Source organism: Pogona vitticeps, chromosome 14 (genome assembly GCF_051106095.1).
Source record: "Pogona vitticeps strain Pit_001003342236 chromosome 14, PviZW2.1, whole genome shotgun sequence".
Lineage (NCBI taxonomy): Eukaryota > Metazoa > Chordata > Lepidosauria > Squamata > Agamidae > Pogona > Pogona vitticeps.
In genome coordinates, this window is record NC_135796.1 from 17956913 (window position 1) to 17973975 (window position 17063).

The 17063-nt window shown below is 43.0% G+C and overlaps 1 protein-coding gene across 2 annotated transcripts in view; it reads left to right on the top strand.

The window, feature by feature from the left end:
• Positions 1-2531: 2531 nt before the first annotated feature.
• Positions 2532-17063, top strand: part of MLXIP (MLX interacting protein) — a 37866-nt gene continuing 23334 nt past the window's right edge. The window contains exon 1 of one of the 2 annotated variants that reach the window (XM_072983491.2): positions 2532-3364. In XM_072983491.2, the coding sequence (XP_072839592.2) occupies positions 2658-3364 (707 nt within the window). In that variant the 5' untranslated portion in view covers positions 2532-2657. The remainder of the gene's footprint in view (positions 3365-17063) is intronic. The other variant, XM_072983490.2, reaches the window with a different exon arrangement.

Genomic DNA, 17063 nt, shown 5'->3' on the forward strand with positions numbered 1-17063 from the left:
AGGGGAACAGGCGGGGAAGTAGACTGAATTGGGTTTGTTAAATCCTGTTTGTGTCAGTTTTTACTCTTTTGAAGGAACGAGGTAAGACTTTGTCCTTGCTTGATATGCAGAAATTTAGCATGGAATATAAAGGATGTCGCTCGCCTTGAGGTGCTGTGCCACCTAACACTGATAGGCCATTTGGATGAGTATCTGAAGACACTTCTAATGCTTGAAAGTTACAGTTGAGATCCAGGGAACATCCTCTCTGCGGTTTGGCACCAGATCCAGCTTTGTGGTTTGGTGCCACCGTTGCCACTGAGGGGAGAGGCGGCTGAAACTTTGCAACTGGGTGACTGGAAGCTCTCTTGTGGATAATGGGGTGCTGCCCACTAAATGCTACAGCTGGACCATTTCTGCTTATTTCAGGGGTCCTGACTGCAGCAATAATGGGTGGGTTTTACCTTGTGTTTTTAAAATAAATAGTTCAGAATATCAAGAAGTGCTTCCTTATTGACACATGTGGGGCATTTGGACTTTTAGTTACTTTCAAACTACTATCTAGAGACATTAGGCTAGTAAGGTAACTGATTTTTGCGGGTCGAGGGGCGGGATGGGAGCAGAGGCCTTCTAGATGGGCAATTTTACTTTAAAACATTTTTTTAGAAGAACTGTTCATTTTGAAATGCTTATGTTTGAGGAACGTGGTTATTAAAACATTCCAAAAAGTGCTGGCACTTAACAAAAACAGCAGCAACCAATTGGCAAGGCAGCATAAAACTTAACTGGCTTTTTTCGGGTAGCTTTCTTCACACCAAAACATGGTTATGTTTTTGGAATGTTCTTTATATCTAAAAGGCCCGCTAGAAGGTGTAAAGGATTTTTGTGGGGTTTTAAAAGATACCTAATTGTTTCTCCGTCTTTAATGATTTTGTGTGTATTGTACAGCAGTATAATTTCCCCCCTCCTCACTTATTTATTCCATCAGTAGATTTGTACCATGTACAATGGTTTTCATTTAAAAAAAGAATAAACTTTTAAGATCACAACACAAAACACTGTCTGACTTGTTTGATTAAGGACGAATGCGTTCACCCTCTAAAGCTGCGTTACCTTCCCATGTTTTAAGTCAGTGGTTCCCAATTTAGGGTCCCCAGATGTTCTCGGACTAAAACTCCCAGATGCCTTCCCCACTTGCTGTGCTGGCCAGGATTTCTGGGAGTTGTAGTCCAGGAACATCCGGGGAATCAAAGTTGGGAAGCACTGTCTTACGGAATTGACTATAGCTCCATGTGATAACTTAGGTTTTGCATTCAGAACATAGCAACTTTTGAGTCCTCGGGTAAGGCTGGGAAAGATCCGTGGTTTAAAGTCCACAGGAGCCCTGCCAGTTAGAAAGATGAATTATTTTTATTTATTTATTGGATTTCTATCCCGCCCATTGTAGACCAAAGGTCTACTCATTCAGTGTAAGGGAGATTCCTGTGTTCCTAAGCCTGCAATTCTACGTCCACATATTCTCTAATATGTTTCGTCGTGGGACTTCTGGGTAAATACGCTTAGGATTGCATATTCGTCGGCGTTTCTTAACATGCATCGCTTTGCGCAAAGCCTGTGCTGTCACGGCTAATTGCTGCTAACCGATGGAGGGCCAGGGTGCCTCTTCAGGGGTGAGAGTGAGTAGGTGGCCTGAGATGCCTCCTGCGCGGTGGCAGTTAGCCGCAGAAAGACTTTAGGGGAATTGCCAATAGGATTCATTAAATAGGATTCTGGACAAGGAGAGAGACACTCCTCTCCATAATAATAATAACAACTAAGTGCAGAACTCTGAAATAACACCATCAAAGCTTTTAAAAAAAACAGCAATGTTTATTTATTTATTAAACTTATATGCTGCCCACTCTACCCAAAGGTCTCTGGGCGGCTCACAACAATTAAAATACAATAAAAGATGATTAAAATATAATTAAAATTGCCATCAGGACCCACGGTTGATGTTATTTCAATTAAAAGCCTTCTGGAATAGGACTATGAGGAACATCCCACAGAAACTTAAGGTTTCTGGTCAAAACTTGCATTTGTTCTATAAAACCATCCAATGCGCTTATCCTTTTAAATTACAAGAATACGTTTGATAATGTTGACGGGATTCTGCCCTGTATTTTTCTTGATTAATGATTTAAATTGGACGGTGCCTGGCACTTTTGTCTTTAATAATCATATTTTTTTATATAATCGACTGTGCCTGGTGTTTTTGAGGAGGAATAAATGAGGATGATGAGGATGATGATGGCAGCCAGCCCCGTTTCCTCCCCTGCGAAGGGGTTCCTCCCCGCCCACCCTACTCCACCGTCGTCCCCCTCAGAGGCGACCCCGGCCTCCCTTTTCGGCGCCGCCTGAGGGAAAGCCGAGGCCGAGAAGGCGGGAAGCGGCCGCCTGAGGTAAAAAACAGAGAAAAGGGAAGGGGAAAAAGGGAGGCGGGGCCTGCGGGAGGCGGCCGCCTGAGGAGGGAGAGAGGGAAGGCCGGGCCGAGGGGCGGGACGGGGGCCAAGCCCGGCCTCCGCCCCTCAGAGACGGCGAGGCGGGCAAGGCGAGCTCGGCCGCTGGGGTGAGGGGGTCTCCCCTTCGCCTTTCTCTTCCCGCTCCCAGTCTTCTTCGCCCCTTCTTCCCGGCCGGCCATGGCGGCCGACGTCTTCGCGCGGGCCGGCAGGTTCCGCCTGTGGGCGCCGCCGCCTCGGCCGCCTTCTTTGCCTTCCTCGTCCCTCTCGCGGCGGGCGGCGGCGGCGGCAGCGGCGGCCCTGGGCCAGGACTCGTCGTCGTCGTCGTCCGAGGACAGTAGCGACGACGGCGGCGGGGGCGTCGACGGGAACGGCCGGGCGGCCGAGGGCCCCGGCGGCCTGGGCGAGGCGGCGGGGGCGGCGGCGGGCGACGAGGAGCCGGAGGGCGGCGGCGGCGGCCAAGGGAGCCCGTCGGGGCGGCCCCGGAGCGGCGGCGGAGGGTCCCGCCCGGGGAAGACGCCTCAGATCATCCACTCGGGCCACTTCATGGTGTCGTCGCCTCACAGCGAGCACCCGCCCAAGAAGGGCTACGACTTCGACACCGTCAACGAGCAGACCTGCCAGACCTACCGCTTCGGAGCCGCCGCCGCCACAGACGACGGGGACGGGGACGAAGACGGGGAAGAAGGGGAGGAGGACGAAGGGGGCCGCCGGGATGGGCGGCGGCGACGAAGACGACGGAGGGATGGCGGCGGCGGCGGCGGGGATGGAGGGGGCGGTGGCGGATCCGGAGGAGGCGGCCACGGGTCCGGGGGCGGCGGGGGCGGCCGCCTCAGCATCGACGCCTCCCTCACCAAACTCTTCGAGTGCATGACTCTGGCCTACAGGTAGGGAATTGGGGGGGGGAAGAGAGAGGGAGAGCCCCCCTTCTTTTGTGAGGGGGTGGGTGTTGGGGGGGCTTAAAGGGGTGTCTTATTGGGGGGGCTGTGAAATGTTATTCTTAAGGCCCTCTTCTGTTTGGGGGTGGGAGATGTATTTGGGGGCTTAAAGGGGGTTTGGGGTGTGTGGGGGGGTGAAATCTTATCCTTAAAGCCCCCTTTTGTTCTTACCCCACCCCAAGGCAGAGCCAGAGGGACGGGTGGCCTCATGGCTGAGGTTCACAGCAACCCTGCGAGGTAGGAGAGGAGAGGGAGCAAAAGCTGGGGAGAGAAGGGAGGAGGCCCAGTTTGAACCCCTGGAGAGGATAGTGGGAAAAAAAATAGGATGATCGCAGGCCTTTCTTGTCCTCACAACAGCCCTGTGAGGTAGGATGCTGAGGAGAGGAGGAAAAATCAGGGGGTTAGAAGGAAGGAAACACAGTCTCTGGAGGGAATGTTGAAACCAACATTATCCCTGCTTTTCCTATTTATTCACTGCTTTAATTTATATACCGCCCCATTAATGCATATGCATTATACTGGGCAGTTTTGGAGTGTCTGCACATCACATGCCTTTCTTATCCTCACGACGCCCCTCTGAGGTAGGGCAGCAGAGTTTGAGGTATGCGGGGGACTGAGGAGTCAGTAATTGAAACCCAGCTAAATGCCACAGCCTGGAAATGAATATGAACATGGTTGTGATCATCCAACAAAGAATTTGTATGTCTACACCATGTAGATCCTCACAACAGACCTGTGAGGTAGGGCAGCAGGGCCTGAGGGATGAGGGAGTAGCTGACGGGGTCAGTCATTGAAACTCATATGAATCTCACAGCCTGGAGATGACTATGAACATTATTATTCTCATCCAGTGAAGAATTGGTGTATCTACATTGTATACATCCTCACAAAAACAGCCCTAGGAGGTAGGGTAGTAGGGGCGCTTCAGTGATGAAAGGGGAGAAGAGCCAAGGAGGTATTCCATTAAACCCATAATTTGCATGCTTTGATGATGAAGATGAATATTGTTATTTCCATCTGATAAAGAATTTCATCCTGGGCACGCTACGTACCTTCCAGATCCTCCCAATGTCCCTGTGAGAGGTATGCTTGAGTAATGAGGAGGAGGAAGGAGACAGTTAACAAAACCCATGTAATTTCTACAGTTTGGAGTTGATGAGAAGCATTATTCTCATCTGAGCAGTGGTGTCTTGCATGGCTTTCTGACATCAGCCCTGCAAAGTGGACTAGTGGTTCTTCCTGAGTGATGGTGGCAGGTTGTTAACAGGATCCATGCATCCACAGCTTGATGATCATGTTGATAAATAAAAATAGTGTACAGTGGTTGTCCCATGCACCTTTTTTCTTATCCTACAAGGGCTTGGTGGTGGTGGTGGTGTAACCTGTAAGGATTGTTAAATAGAATCTGTATAATTATGTCTGTCTATTTCTTTCATTCCAGTTTTGCCAAAAATGTACCTTATTCTTCTGCAAATAGTTGTAAAGGGTGTGCTTTTGTTTTTAATTTCAGAGGTGACTTTATGAGAATATTCAATAGGCATTTGAAGTCCTATGATGTATTGTTTGGGATATTTTTCAAATCTCACTAGTTCCTTCCAGTCATCATAATTCTAATATGTTTGTATTTTTTATGTCCTTACATCAACTTTGCAGTGTGGGTCTAAATACTTGAATGATATGGGGGGGGGGGAAGGGATTCTCCTTGTATTTCATGAAGAGGGCCACAAAAATCCAAAGCCAAATGGAACTTGTAAGCTTTTAAGGCCCTACAAGATTATTGGGTTTTTTAAAAAATCAAACACAGAAGCCTAACTCTGCCTCATTTTAGTCAGCCCTCTCCTTAAAGTTGTTCCTCGGGTGGATATCATAAAAAGCAGGAAACGGAACTGGAGCTTTCAGTTCGTTTCAGTTTCTGTCTTCTTCCTTCTTTGATTACGTCTCCTGCCCCCCCCCTTGAAAAATGAGTCAGGGTGAGGAGGGGATCAAGGACTGCTCCAGCAGTTTCATATCTTGTGTCTAAGTGTACACAAGGGAGATGTTTACATTATCCTAAATCCTGTGAGATGAACAAATGAAGATTGTTTTTCTGTAGATGAATATTTTTTAAAACATATGCCACTCTTGGCTTGTGAGAGTCTGCCTCTTCCTGTGTAGTACTAGCAGCTGTATGTGTTCAACAGCTGCATTTATGTGATCCCAAATTAGCAAAAGCTGTTAGATGCAGATCATTGGAAGAACAGGATTATGAAGGAAAAATCTTAAGCTATTTCAGGCAAGCAGCTTTCTTTTTGATGGGTGTTGTGGGTTTTTCGGGCTCTTTTTATTTCTTTTTACCTCTTTGGCCACCAAAAATGAAACAATTACACATTATATCCCCCCCCTCCTCACCATCTCCATTCCCTTGAACAAATATGAGAAAAGACATGTGAATTTCTTTCAAAAGGAAAAGAGTGTTCAAAAGAACATTGATGGATATGTTGCCTGAAACCCTTGGGAGAAGAACTGCTAAGAATTTCATTTATAGGCTGTTTTAGTTGCTGTGCTGTTCTCGGGTGATTCTGCTGTTGGTTGTCAGGAATATGATCTGTGCTAATGTCAGCTAAGAGGTGATGACAAACATGTGAACGAGTGGATCCAACTGGAGGCCTGTCTATTCCTGCATCCTGTTTCCCACAGTGGCTAATCACAACAAATCTGTCACTATATTACAGTGAGCAAACCATTCGGACCTTTGAAAGGCATTTTGTTAAAAAAAAAAAGCCTTCCAATATTTCATTTGTTTCAGAAATCTGTGTTGGAGTCTTTGCCAATGATGTGGAAGGCAAGAATTCCCTCTATTGGGAAATGGTACATCTGGGGACTTCTGTTAAACAGCAGTCAGTTGTTGTAAGATAAGGGACATGAGTGAGGGGACATGAGTGAGGTGTATAAACTTAAGCTTGTAATAAAGAAGATGGATTTAGATATGTTGTCTTTCATAATATTAAAACTTGGTATAAGTCCATATTGCCTAATGGCTTGATGACATCCACAAGGAAGTACTTCTTCAAACAATGCATAGAAATACTGTGGAATTTGCTGTTGTAAGATGTGATGATGGCTGCCAACTTGGGGGGATTTAAAAAAAAAACTAGGCCAGTTTATGGGGGGGATGAGCCCTATGACACCCATTGTGGTTGTTGAAATGGAAGTCACAACACTGGAGTTTGAACTTGTCTCTTCAGGGGCAAAAGTGGGTATTCACTGGCATACAAGCAAAAACTCACACAAACACAGAACAGAAAGGGAACAGAGGTTAATCTCTGATCCTCTGCCTCTAGTAAGGACAGTGACTTCCAAATCAAATCTGTTTTAAGTAATACCAGAATATATTGCACATGTGTTGTTTTGAAGCTGTTTTTTCTTTCTTTCCTGAAGTTGGTTAGCTGTTCTCCCCTCAACAGGAGAAAATTAGAATGATTCAGTGAGGAGTCAAATGTTTCATTTTTAGGATAAAAGCCAGTATGTACATTCTGTGCCATATTCTATGCACTTGGTAGAGTTCGCTGGCTGTGACAAGGAGACCTGCAGGGATTTTTGTCTTTTCTCTTTCAGAGTTACAGAGGATTGTAGGAGCATTTTTTTTGCCTGCGGTTAAAATGCTTGCTTGAAGTGTAGCAATAATAAGGTCAAAGATCAATTTTAGCTGTGACTAGTCTTGATTAGGTAATCTTGATTAGGTAATTAGCCGCCTAGAGGTGGTCATATCGACCAGATAGGTGGGGTATAAAATTAAATAAATAAATAAATAAATAATGTTTCCAGGTATGTATTCTTGTTGTTTCAGGATGCTTCACGATTGTGCCTCCCCTGTTATGGATGAAAACATGCCAGCTGTTTCATAACTTACGTTTTTCATATAGTATTTATTTGATTCTTTTTAGTATTTGCATACTCACTGTTGCTAGCTTTTATATTGTTGTTTATTGATGTAAGCCACCTTGGATCCTTTTAAGGAGAAAATTGGAGTAAAAAATATTTTAAATAAGTAATAAACTAAATAATAACAGATAATTTAGGAGTCCCACTACTAGGACAAAGGTGTCCACCGGGTGAGACAAATGAATAAATACGCCTGAGAGTCACTCAGTTTTGCTTGAATAAAAATGGTGTAACTACTTCCTTTTTTTTTCCTTTGGAGGGGGCAGATGTAAGAGGAAGGCTGCCAGGGGCCCGAGTAATATCCTCCAAATAATAATTTCACATGTCATTCTTGATGTGTCAGTTAGCAAAGGTAGCTTTATTTTTATCCAAGTCAAGGCAAGCTCAAGAAACAAGGTACAAGAGGCTTAGGCTAATTAATGTGCCTGCTAACACCCTTACCTAAAATACAGCAGCCTGCCATGCATCTATCTTAAGCAAAGTCTGCTTAACAGTCGAGATACTGTAGTCTCTGACACAGATTAGTGGCTTAAAACATGCCACTGGATCAGCAAAGCTATCTGTATTCTAGTTCATTAATCTCCCTCGGGATAGGGGTACAGTTTGTTTCCACTTCTAGGACTAATTTCAGAATCACAAACAATGTTGGAAGCTGCTTGTTAAAAACAAAAGAAACATTCAGTGGCAGAGGAAAACATGCTCATCATTGTGGTGTATTACTGTCATTCTGTGTGACACTGTACAGAGGAATCAAAGCAGGCAGCTACAGTATTTGAAAGAACGGTGAATACAAACATTTTCTATCATAGCAGTCAAATAAAAGTTTAAATAGGTAAAATCCAGCCTCCTAATTGGACAGTGTCATGTTGGCATGAGGGAAAAGGCAGCGTTTTCTAGTTATTCAGCCTTGCTTATGCCTTTTGTACACAAACATTGATCTTCCGGTCGCTAGGCTACTGAAGTATACTACCATTATCTGTTTTATATTAATTTGAACAGCAAGGACAAGCACAGACATTTTCGACTCCTCTGTGCTCCCCATAATTGCACTTTTATTAAAGGGATAAATAGTGTCTAAGAACCTTGGAAGTCCTTATCCTGAATCTTAAATGCAGGGTCTGAAAGTGAGGGCTAAGGAGGGTGAGTAGCGTAGGCTGTTTCTTCCCTCTTCCTTTCTTTCTGGGTAATTAATGAGTAACATAATTGTCGGTTGCAGATCCAGTGGCAATTTTCTAGTGTGTTTCTGATTTTTGTATACTTGCATGCTATCCTGCTGTAGATATGGAGATAACCTCTATATATCTTTATATCTTTCTACATTTATATACAACTAGCAATGCAGGGTAGCTTTGTCCTTCTGTTCTTTCCTTTTTCTGCTCTGAAGGGTAGTGCTTGGCCTAGCAAGCATTTTTTATTTTTTTACACCATGGTAGTTCTGTGGTAAAAAAAGGTTCTTTTCTGGCAAGGATGATGATTAGTACATTGGCCATTAGATCATGTGGTTAACTATCTCCTTTGACCTCAGATCCTTGGTCTTAATGCTGGCAGCTGAATGACAGTTTTCCTTAACCGATTAGCTGTCTCGCCTGTTAAGCTGAGTCTCTTATCCGTGTTTGTTCACGCTAACACCTGAAACAGGTAGAGTTTTTCACAGAGAGTGAGAGAATAGCAGACCTTTTCCCCCTAAGTCTATTGTTAATATTAGAAAAGGGTAATATTAGAATGTATCAGGTTGAATGGGAATGTATTATTCTCAAAGGCTTTCACGGCCGGGATCCAGTGGTTTGGCCGTGTTTCTGAAATTTTTTCTTCCTAATGTTTCACCAGTCTCTGTGGCCGGCATCTTCCGAAGACAGGAGTCAGAACTCTGTGCTCTGTTGCTGCTTGTTGGATAGTAATACAATAACTAGTAACATATTTCAGCCCCTCCCCATGTGGCAATACTTACTATTTTCACTTGGGGCTGGATCAAAATGCTTTGATGGTGTTTTCAAATATTAGGCCATTTTCCTGCTATTTAACTATTTTGTTACTACTTAGTCCCATCATCCTCAGGAATGAAAAACAAGTGAAAAGCAAAAAATAATGTAACAAGTCAGTTAACTAATTGGAGCAAGAAGTGGAAAAAAGAGTTCTCTAAATTGCAACTGTGGTAAAAATCCCTTTCAAAAGCTATGAATCAGGGCCAGATGCGTCCTTGTAGATCTGGGACTCTGGATACATTTAAGGTGCATGTGAAGTGAGGGTACACTGGTTCATAGCTTGTAGGGAGCCAAGGAGGGCAATTAGAAAGAGCTCTTTGTCCTGAAAATATCATCTTCAGGCTGGCTGGAGGCAGATGAAATTTTTATCTGGAGGTCTTCATGGGGCTGTCTGTTGTGGGAAATACTAAAGATAAGAGATCCTGCTATGGTAGCAAGTTACATTGATTGATCCACGTGGACCATATATGTTTAATTGATTCTCTGGGTCAAGCATTATGATTATGTCAGATTTTCTTCATTTTCCTCTCCAATCCTGACTTCAAACAGGGATACCCTGGGATGCCATCGAACCTGATCACACGGGTGTTTACTTGGTACTGAATGATACCCAGTTTGATTAGGCTTAAATTCTTGGTACGTGAATCATTATGCCCTTAAGTGATATCCTTCTGTATGAAATGCCGGCTTGGAAAAGTACAAGTTGCACAACACAAGGATCACAACTTGTTTATTAAAGATGTTATATGTGTCTACACTACCAATTATGTTTGCTTTTTGCATAGCTTTTGGTATAAATATCATTCCAGAATGCATCTTTTTTAAGGCTGCCAGGAGATTTCGTAACTGAATGTCCCAAAATGGATTCATACTCAGAATGATCTGGTTCTCAGAAAATGTGACATTTCTTGGGTTAAAAGTCATTCTGGTTGCAACATTTCGGTACATTATTTTTTTGTCAGAGTAACTTTTAGGCAATCTTTCACCATCCCAGACATTTCTGTAAATAACTGCCAGGATGTTTATCTTCCAGAAGCTACTTAGTTTCATTGCTGGAATATCCTTACTCCATAGGAACTTACATTTCTCCCATTGTGACTGTGTTCCAGAGCATTTTAAATTAGCAAAACAAGATCTGGCTAGAATGGGGAGAACTTCTGGCTAGAGTTGGTTTTTTTTTAAAAAAAAATTCCTAGGAAATATGTGTTGAGGGCTGAAGAAACAGCTTGTTATATGTCTTATTTCATTAACACTCAACTTTAAAGACCCTCCCTAACCCTGGTATGTTTTTGGCCTGTAGTTCCCATAATCCTTTTCTATGGGCTTTGTTGTCTGGAGCAGATGAAAGTTACAGCCCAGAGCATCTGGAGGGTCAGAGTTGTTCACTTCAGCTGAAAAGTGGCATGCTTGCTTTCTAAGTATAGTTTAATGACAGTGAAGTGTAACTGAATGAAAGGGCATCATCTGAATTGTATGTTGCTCCACATCGCATAAACAGAGGGAGAGGGAGAAGGAGAGAGAGGTGACGCTCTTTTGTTCTCTCTGTGAAAGCTGTGTTTGGAGTATTGCAGTAAATACGGTGCCTGTTTAGGATGTGCTAATTCTGGATTCCTCAAGTAACAATTACTGGTGGGAGTAATGTGAAAAGTTATGTTATTTATAGAACAAAACAGCTGAGGAAGGCAAAACAGAGGGTAGATTGGTTTTCCAAATTTCGGGCTCAGACATCAATCAGGTTACTGGTTTCAGCAGAGCCTTTTGCAAGAAAATATTTACCATATGGCCTTAACTGTGAGCGATCAGTGAGTTAAAGAGCAGATAAAGAAGCTGGAGGCACCTCGTATCTTAAATGTCTCCAGCTCACATGGAATTCTTCTAAGAAGTGCCTAGTAACGTGTGTGCCCTGGCAGAAGACCGTTTCTCTTTGGCAGTTACACCAAAGCAAACAAAAGTGAATTGTGCAAGTTGCAGGCCAGCAGACGTTGAAAAGTCTCCCGCACATTCTGTAAGCAAGGACTGAGTGGTTTAGGTCTCTGGCTGCAGAGCCAGAGGTTGGGAGTTTGATTCTCTGCTGTGCCTCCTTGACAGGGACTGGACTTCATGACCCATGGGGTCCCTTCCAGCTGTGCAGGTCTAAGACGGTTGTACTTCTCCAACTCAGCAACCTTGTTGAAAAGAAAAACAACAACAACAACCCCAGTTTTAATTTGCTTATTCAGATTTTGACTTCCTGTTCATCACATGCAACAATCATCTTGGTGCTTACAAAACTTATCTTCACATGTCACTGCTATGCTGAAATAAGTGTCAGTAAAACAGACAAACAAAAACAAAAACAACACACAAATACCCTAACTTCCTAGAGAAGATTAATAGGATTTCATGCAAATGAACAAACAAAACCCAAACACAGTGAGACGTTAGAGTTAAAGTAATCTGAACAACCTAATTTTGACTACTTGTGTACAGATAACAGAACAATATCAAAACACCAGATGATGGATGTGTTTGACGGCCATTGAAACCTATAGGATTTGAACTGGCTTAGGGAATATATGGCTCTCCCAGAGTTCCTGGATGTTACCAACAAAGTCCCTGAACATTAACGAGGCTGCCTAAGGCTGATGGGAATTGCCATCTAACCTTACTTGGAGGGCCACACCCCTGTTTTGAACAGACAGTTCAATACTGTAGGTTCAAGAACAATTTTAAGCATGTCTTCTCCAACTTTCCCCTAAATTATGCTGAATGTCTATGAAAATAGCCAATCTGTGCTCAAACCTCCGTTCTCAGCCAGAAGTAGTTGGTCATAAAATCATGTTTCACAAGAATTCTATGGAGATGTAATGTGGTCATCATTTTTCTATTTTCCAAGGTAATAGTTTATTAAATTTTCAGGGAACTGTGTAGGCATGGTTGGTTACTATCTGAAAATCTGGACCTTTTCCAGATCGGTTTGACCATTGCAGTGAACTGTAGATTAGGATCAAATGAACTGCAAATTAAATGTGAAAATATGTCATTGGGTCTTTTCTGTACGTATGTAATGTGTAGTTTCCTTATCAGATTTCATTGTTTTCAGCAGCTTCCTTGGTCTTTCAGCAATCTTGAGATAAGAACAAAGTTTGTGTAGCATTACATATTTAATTTATATCCTGCCTTTCTCCCAGGGAAAGGGCTTAAGGTGGTGTGCAACAGCTTAAAAATTGTTTAAAAGCACAGTAAATTAAGATATTGACATTGAAATACAATTAAACCTAAAAACAACATTAATTAAAGCAAACTGAACACATCTAAAACATCTGATAAAAATATGCTGCATGTCCTGGAGCCTCAAAGCTCTGTCTGACCTAATTTACCTCGGCCTGCCACCTTCTCCTGACGTATAAAATACTCTAGATGAAAGTGAACTATGATCAATTTGTGTTTAACAAAATGTTTCTGTGCTGCTCTCATTCACTGAAGATAAGGTTAAATGCCATTCAGTCAATTGAGATCAAATGCAGTTCCATCACTCCAAAATCAAATCATATACTGTACCTCTTGAAAGTCATGTTACATCATATTTATTTTGCTCTAGTCTCTAGAATGAAAGCCTTTTCAAGAGGTGTGAATGCTTATGCAGCTGGGTTCCTTGATTTCTCTGTTGGTTGCCTGTTGAGCCAATCAAGGGCATAACGGGACTGATGGCACTGCTTTCTTTCGCCGCCACTCGCCACATTTATGGGATAATTAAGTGCCACTTGATAAGGTGAAGGGCTCTGATGTGCTAAGTGGGGCAGTGCTTGAGTTCTCACCACTTTGTTCTGTCCCAGTTGCTAAAGATTGGCGCCAGATTGGAGATAAATCAGTGTTCCCAGAGTTGTCCTGACATGCCACTCGGAGCAGCGCAGTTCTGCCAAGAGGAAAGGTACAAGCTGTCGGAGTATTCACGCTGGACGTCTCTGGACAGGGGCTGGGTGATGCAAACTCTGTGAGCACAGTCTGGGGGCCTTTGATAGGCAGTGGCTGGTGAAAAACGAGAGAGTGGAGGGCTGGCAGATGATCCATAGTCAGCACTGGTTCTTGCCCTCAGCAACAATTGGAAGACTTGCCCCCCACCTCAGTACTGTTCCTACCTCCCTATTGTGCTCAAGCGGCAGAAACTAGCCGAGAAACTGGCCGTCTTCAGTTAACCGTTGTGTTTGCATCCTCACTTGCTTCTGCATCGTTGCGAAGGCATGTGGAGACCCACCAGCAAAACCACCGTATGTTATCAACAGAAACGTCTCAGAGGGGCTGGTAAAGTTAGTGTCGGAAGGTTTCTAGCAGTTGAAACATGGAGAAACAACTAGCAGCTTGTTCTGTTGTGGAAAGAGAAATGGCGGGAACATACAGAATATAAAAGTGTAAAAAATAAAAAAGTAAGATGACAAGGCAAATGTAGTTCTAACACACCAGAAAGTCTGTAATGTGTGTGTGTTTGCTTGGCATCAAAAGATACACAAGGGCAGTTCCATAAATAGGATGCAATTACTAAAAATACTCTTATCGTTGCCTGCCACCTGCCTTGATTCTGTTGGCAAGTAAGAAAGCCCGAGTTGCAAGCACATCTGAATAGGTACTCAAGTTGGTGTGTCAGTAAGTCTGGGATAAGACATATGTGGCCATCCAGATGATGCTGGATTGTGCCTTCCATCAGCCTAGCCAAGGGTGAGGATGGTGGGAGCAGCATGTTTACCAACCTCTGGAGGACCTCCTGTCTTCCATCCCTGCTTCGGGCACTTATAACCGACGTATTTAATTACTGTACATGCTCTGGATCACTGAAACCTGGAGCCCTTGGGATTAGAATCTTGTTCATCAGCTACAGCTCTGTGGCTGGCAAGAATCATTTCTAATTAAAAGGGATCATGTAGTAGCAGATGATATGAAAAATCACTGCCTGAGACTCTGGCGTAAGCCACTTGTATGTTCCTATTAACCCTGCTTTGTTAATTTCTGACATGGCGTGTAGATCTTGTGTGGCCCTCCAATAAAGCACTGTGTTTGGGAGGTTGGGTTGCATCTGTGTTAGAGAAAACAAAAAAACTGTAAAACACTGCCTCCCACAACTGGAATGCATCCTGGTTTTCCGTGTTTATTTTATTTCCTTTGGCACCAGTCTGGAATACAGTTGAAGGTTTAGATTATGTGACTCTGTCCTTGGTTGTGTGTACAGCTGCTCTGAGCAGCAAATGAAGGTGAAAGTAGTCACCTCCATATGACCCTCTCAAATGATTTATGGACTACAGCATAGTGATATGTTGGAAAGTAATGATTTTTGGAGCAAAAAACTACATTTCCCCCCAGATATTCTGGAAGAGTTAGAAATTTCAGAGTTTTTAATGTTGTTTCTGAAGAACAATTGCATATATACATTGTAGCCACTACTTACTATTTAGAGAGTGACATGTTGTCAACAACTTAGTTGTAAAATGGATTTTTTAAAAAAATTCAAAAATCTAGTTGACCCTGTATAGTATTCCCTAAAAAGCAACATTTTAGTAGTAGCCAATAAAAGCTACAAATTAAAACACATTTTAACTTGTTACATTTTTAAAATAAATTACCTTCTAGGCTGTTGTTCTTCTATCCCCTCAGAAACAATGTTGCTACATGGTTGCTTCCTAGTGCCAAACTCTGGAATTGTCATTCTCAAAGAGTGCCTTGTATTTCGCTCCTTATTATTAGTAGTATTATTTATAAACTTGCAGGTTCTACTTGTGCTTGACATGTTCTGTTCCCATGTTAATTCCAGGTCTAAAGTGGTTGATTAGGAGTATGATAATGTGAATCATGGAGCAGTGTCCAGATGGCAGCTTTTTGTCCAAAAGCCAGTTGACTTTTTGAAGTATGCATGGACTAAAGCTTTGAACTGCAAAGCATTTTTCCCCATCTTTGTAAATCTGCTCCCTGTTTTCTAAAAGGTTGGGAATAACAGAGAGACGCTTGGTTTTTAGATAAGCACCATTTGGTGCGGCTGAGAAGAGTTGCTTTTCCTTTTCCACATCTTTTGTGCTGGGGAAGGAAATGGTGACAGTATAATTTTTTCCTTCCAGGAAAACAATTTCTGCAAACGTTTTCATGTGGAAGACATTACTGTTTGGCTGAAAAGACACAAGTTGAGAAGAATGTTGAGCTTGTCTAGTGCCATGTCTTGCTTTCTCTGTTTCTTCCGGAAAAGCCTATGTGGATTTTTCAGTTCTGGTGAAAATGGTTTTCCTCTGCTTTCCACCCAGGAAATGATTCAGCTTGAGGCAGCAAATAATCCTCAGTATAATTTTTTTTAGGCTGGGGTAGGAGGTAACAAAATGGTGGCCTTGGGACAAGTGCTGTACTTTAGGGGGGGAGATCACTCTGCAGGGACCACGTCTGACTGTATTCTCACTTTTAGTGTCATCCCACATTCATTGTCAGAGGAAAAATAGATCAATAAACAGACATTTCAGCAATGTGGAGAGGGGGGATCTGCTGCTTGGGTAACAGCCTATCCTCCATATTACCTTACCCAGGCTTCATGCTCTGGAGAGGACACTCCTCGATTCAGAGCATGTTACCATAGTCTCTCGAGACTGAAGGATGCCTATGCTATAGTTGCCACAAAGGTTGACAATCCTGCTTGGCCCCCAAAAACTTACCCTTAAACGACCAGGAAGTTCTGTGACCTTTTCGGAGTTTGTTGGGCAACACAAAGTAACAGATGGGATGAGATTATTCCAGATATTCAAAGAATGTTAAGATGTCCCATCCCTTCTGTTTCCTAAAGGGCTGATTGCTACCGTGTTGTGAATTTTAAAGACCAGGGATCTGAGCTGTGGTGCATGAGAGAAGTATTTGCATTTGCTGTTTAAGCGCCTTATGAAGTCCATGCGGCTGCCTTCACGCTATCATTTTAAATAAAATACAAGTCATTGAAACTGTTGGTAGTCCTTCACAACCTGTGCCGGTGGCCTTTTGACTTTACCAAAATGTCTTGTTGTTTTTATTCCCATTATCCTTTTTGTCCTTCCGTGGTTTGATATCTAATCTGGCTTCTGTTGGTTTAATTCCTTCAATGTTTGCAGCTAAAGCACATGCTTCATGGGTGAGCTGTTATTGCTGCTTTGAACAGTAATCAACTAGTACTGTTTTTTTTTTTCCCATGCCTGAAACAGTTTGCTTTGTGGACAGGTTCGGCAACCGAGAAGCAAGCCAACTCTTCAGCGTACGATTTTCCAAAGCACCAGTGAGGCTGTTAGAATAAGATCCTTGTAGTCCTCAGTGTATTTATAGGCTTGACATGTCCTGCAGGGAATGTTACATTATCCTCCGTGACAGAAGGGCCAGCTTCAGGTTTCTCCACCTGTTACACGCATTAAACAGCTCACTGTTCAGCAAAAGTCAGTAGCTTTTCCTTGAGTCCCAGACCATTAAGACTTCTAGAACCTTGTCTAGTATCTTGAACAAAGTCAAGATTTTATGACCAGTTATATCCACTTCAAATTTTTGTCACACCCCTTTCAGTCTTAAGTGTTACAAACAGTGTGTTGATCTCTGACTCAGTAATCCACAGTTCAGTAGACACGCAGACTTCAGTTTCACCTCATGTACACCTTTCTCCTCCTAGCTTTGAGGCGGTTGTACGATTAGGAAAATAGAAGGCAGACGAAGGAAAGGGTATCGGGATTACAGTGGCTAATTTTACAGGCAGCAGGCCAGAAGTGGATTAAAAATAACTTTTCTAG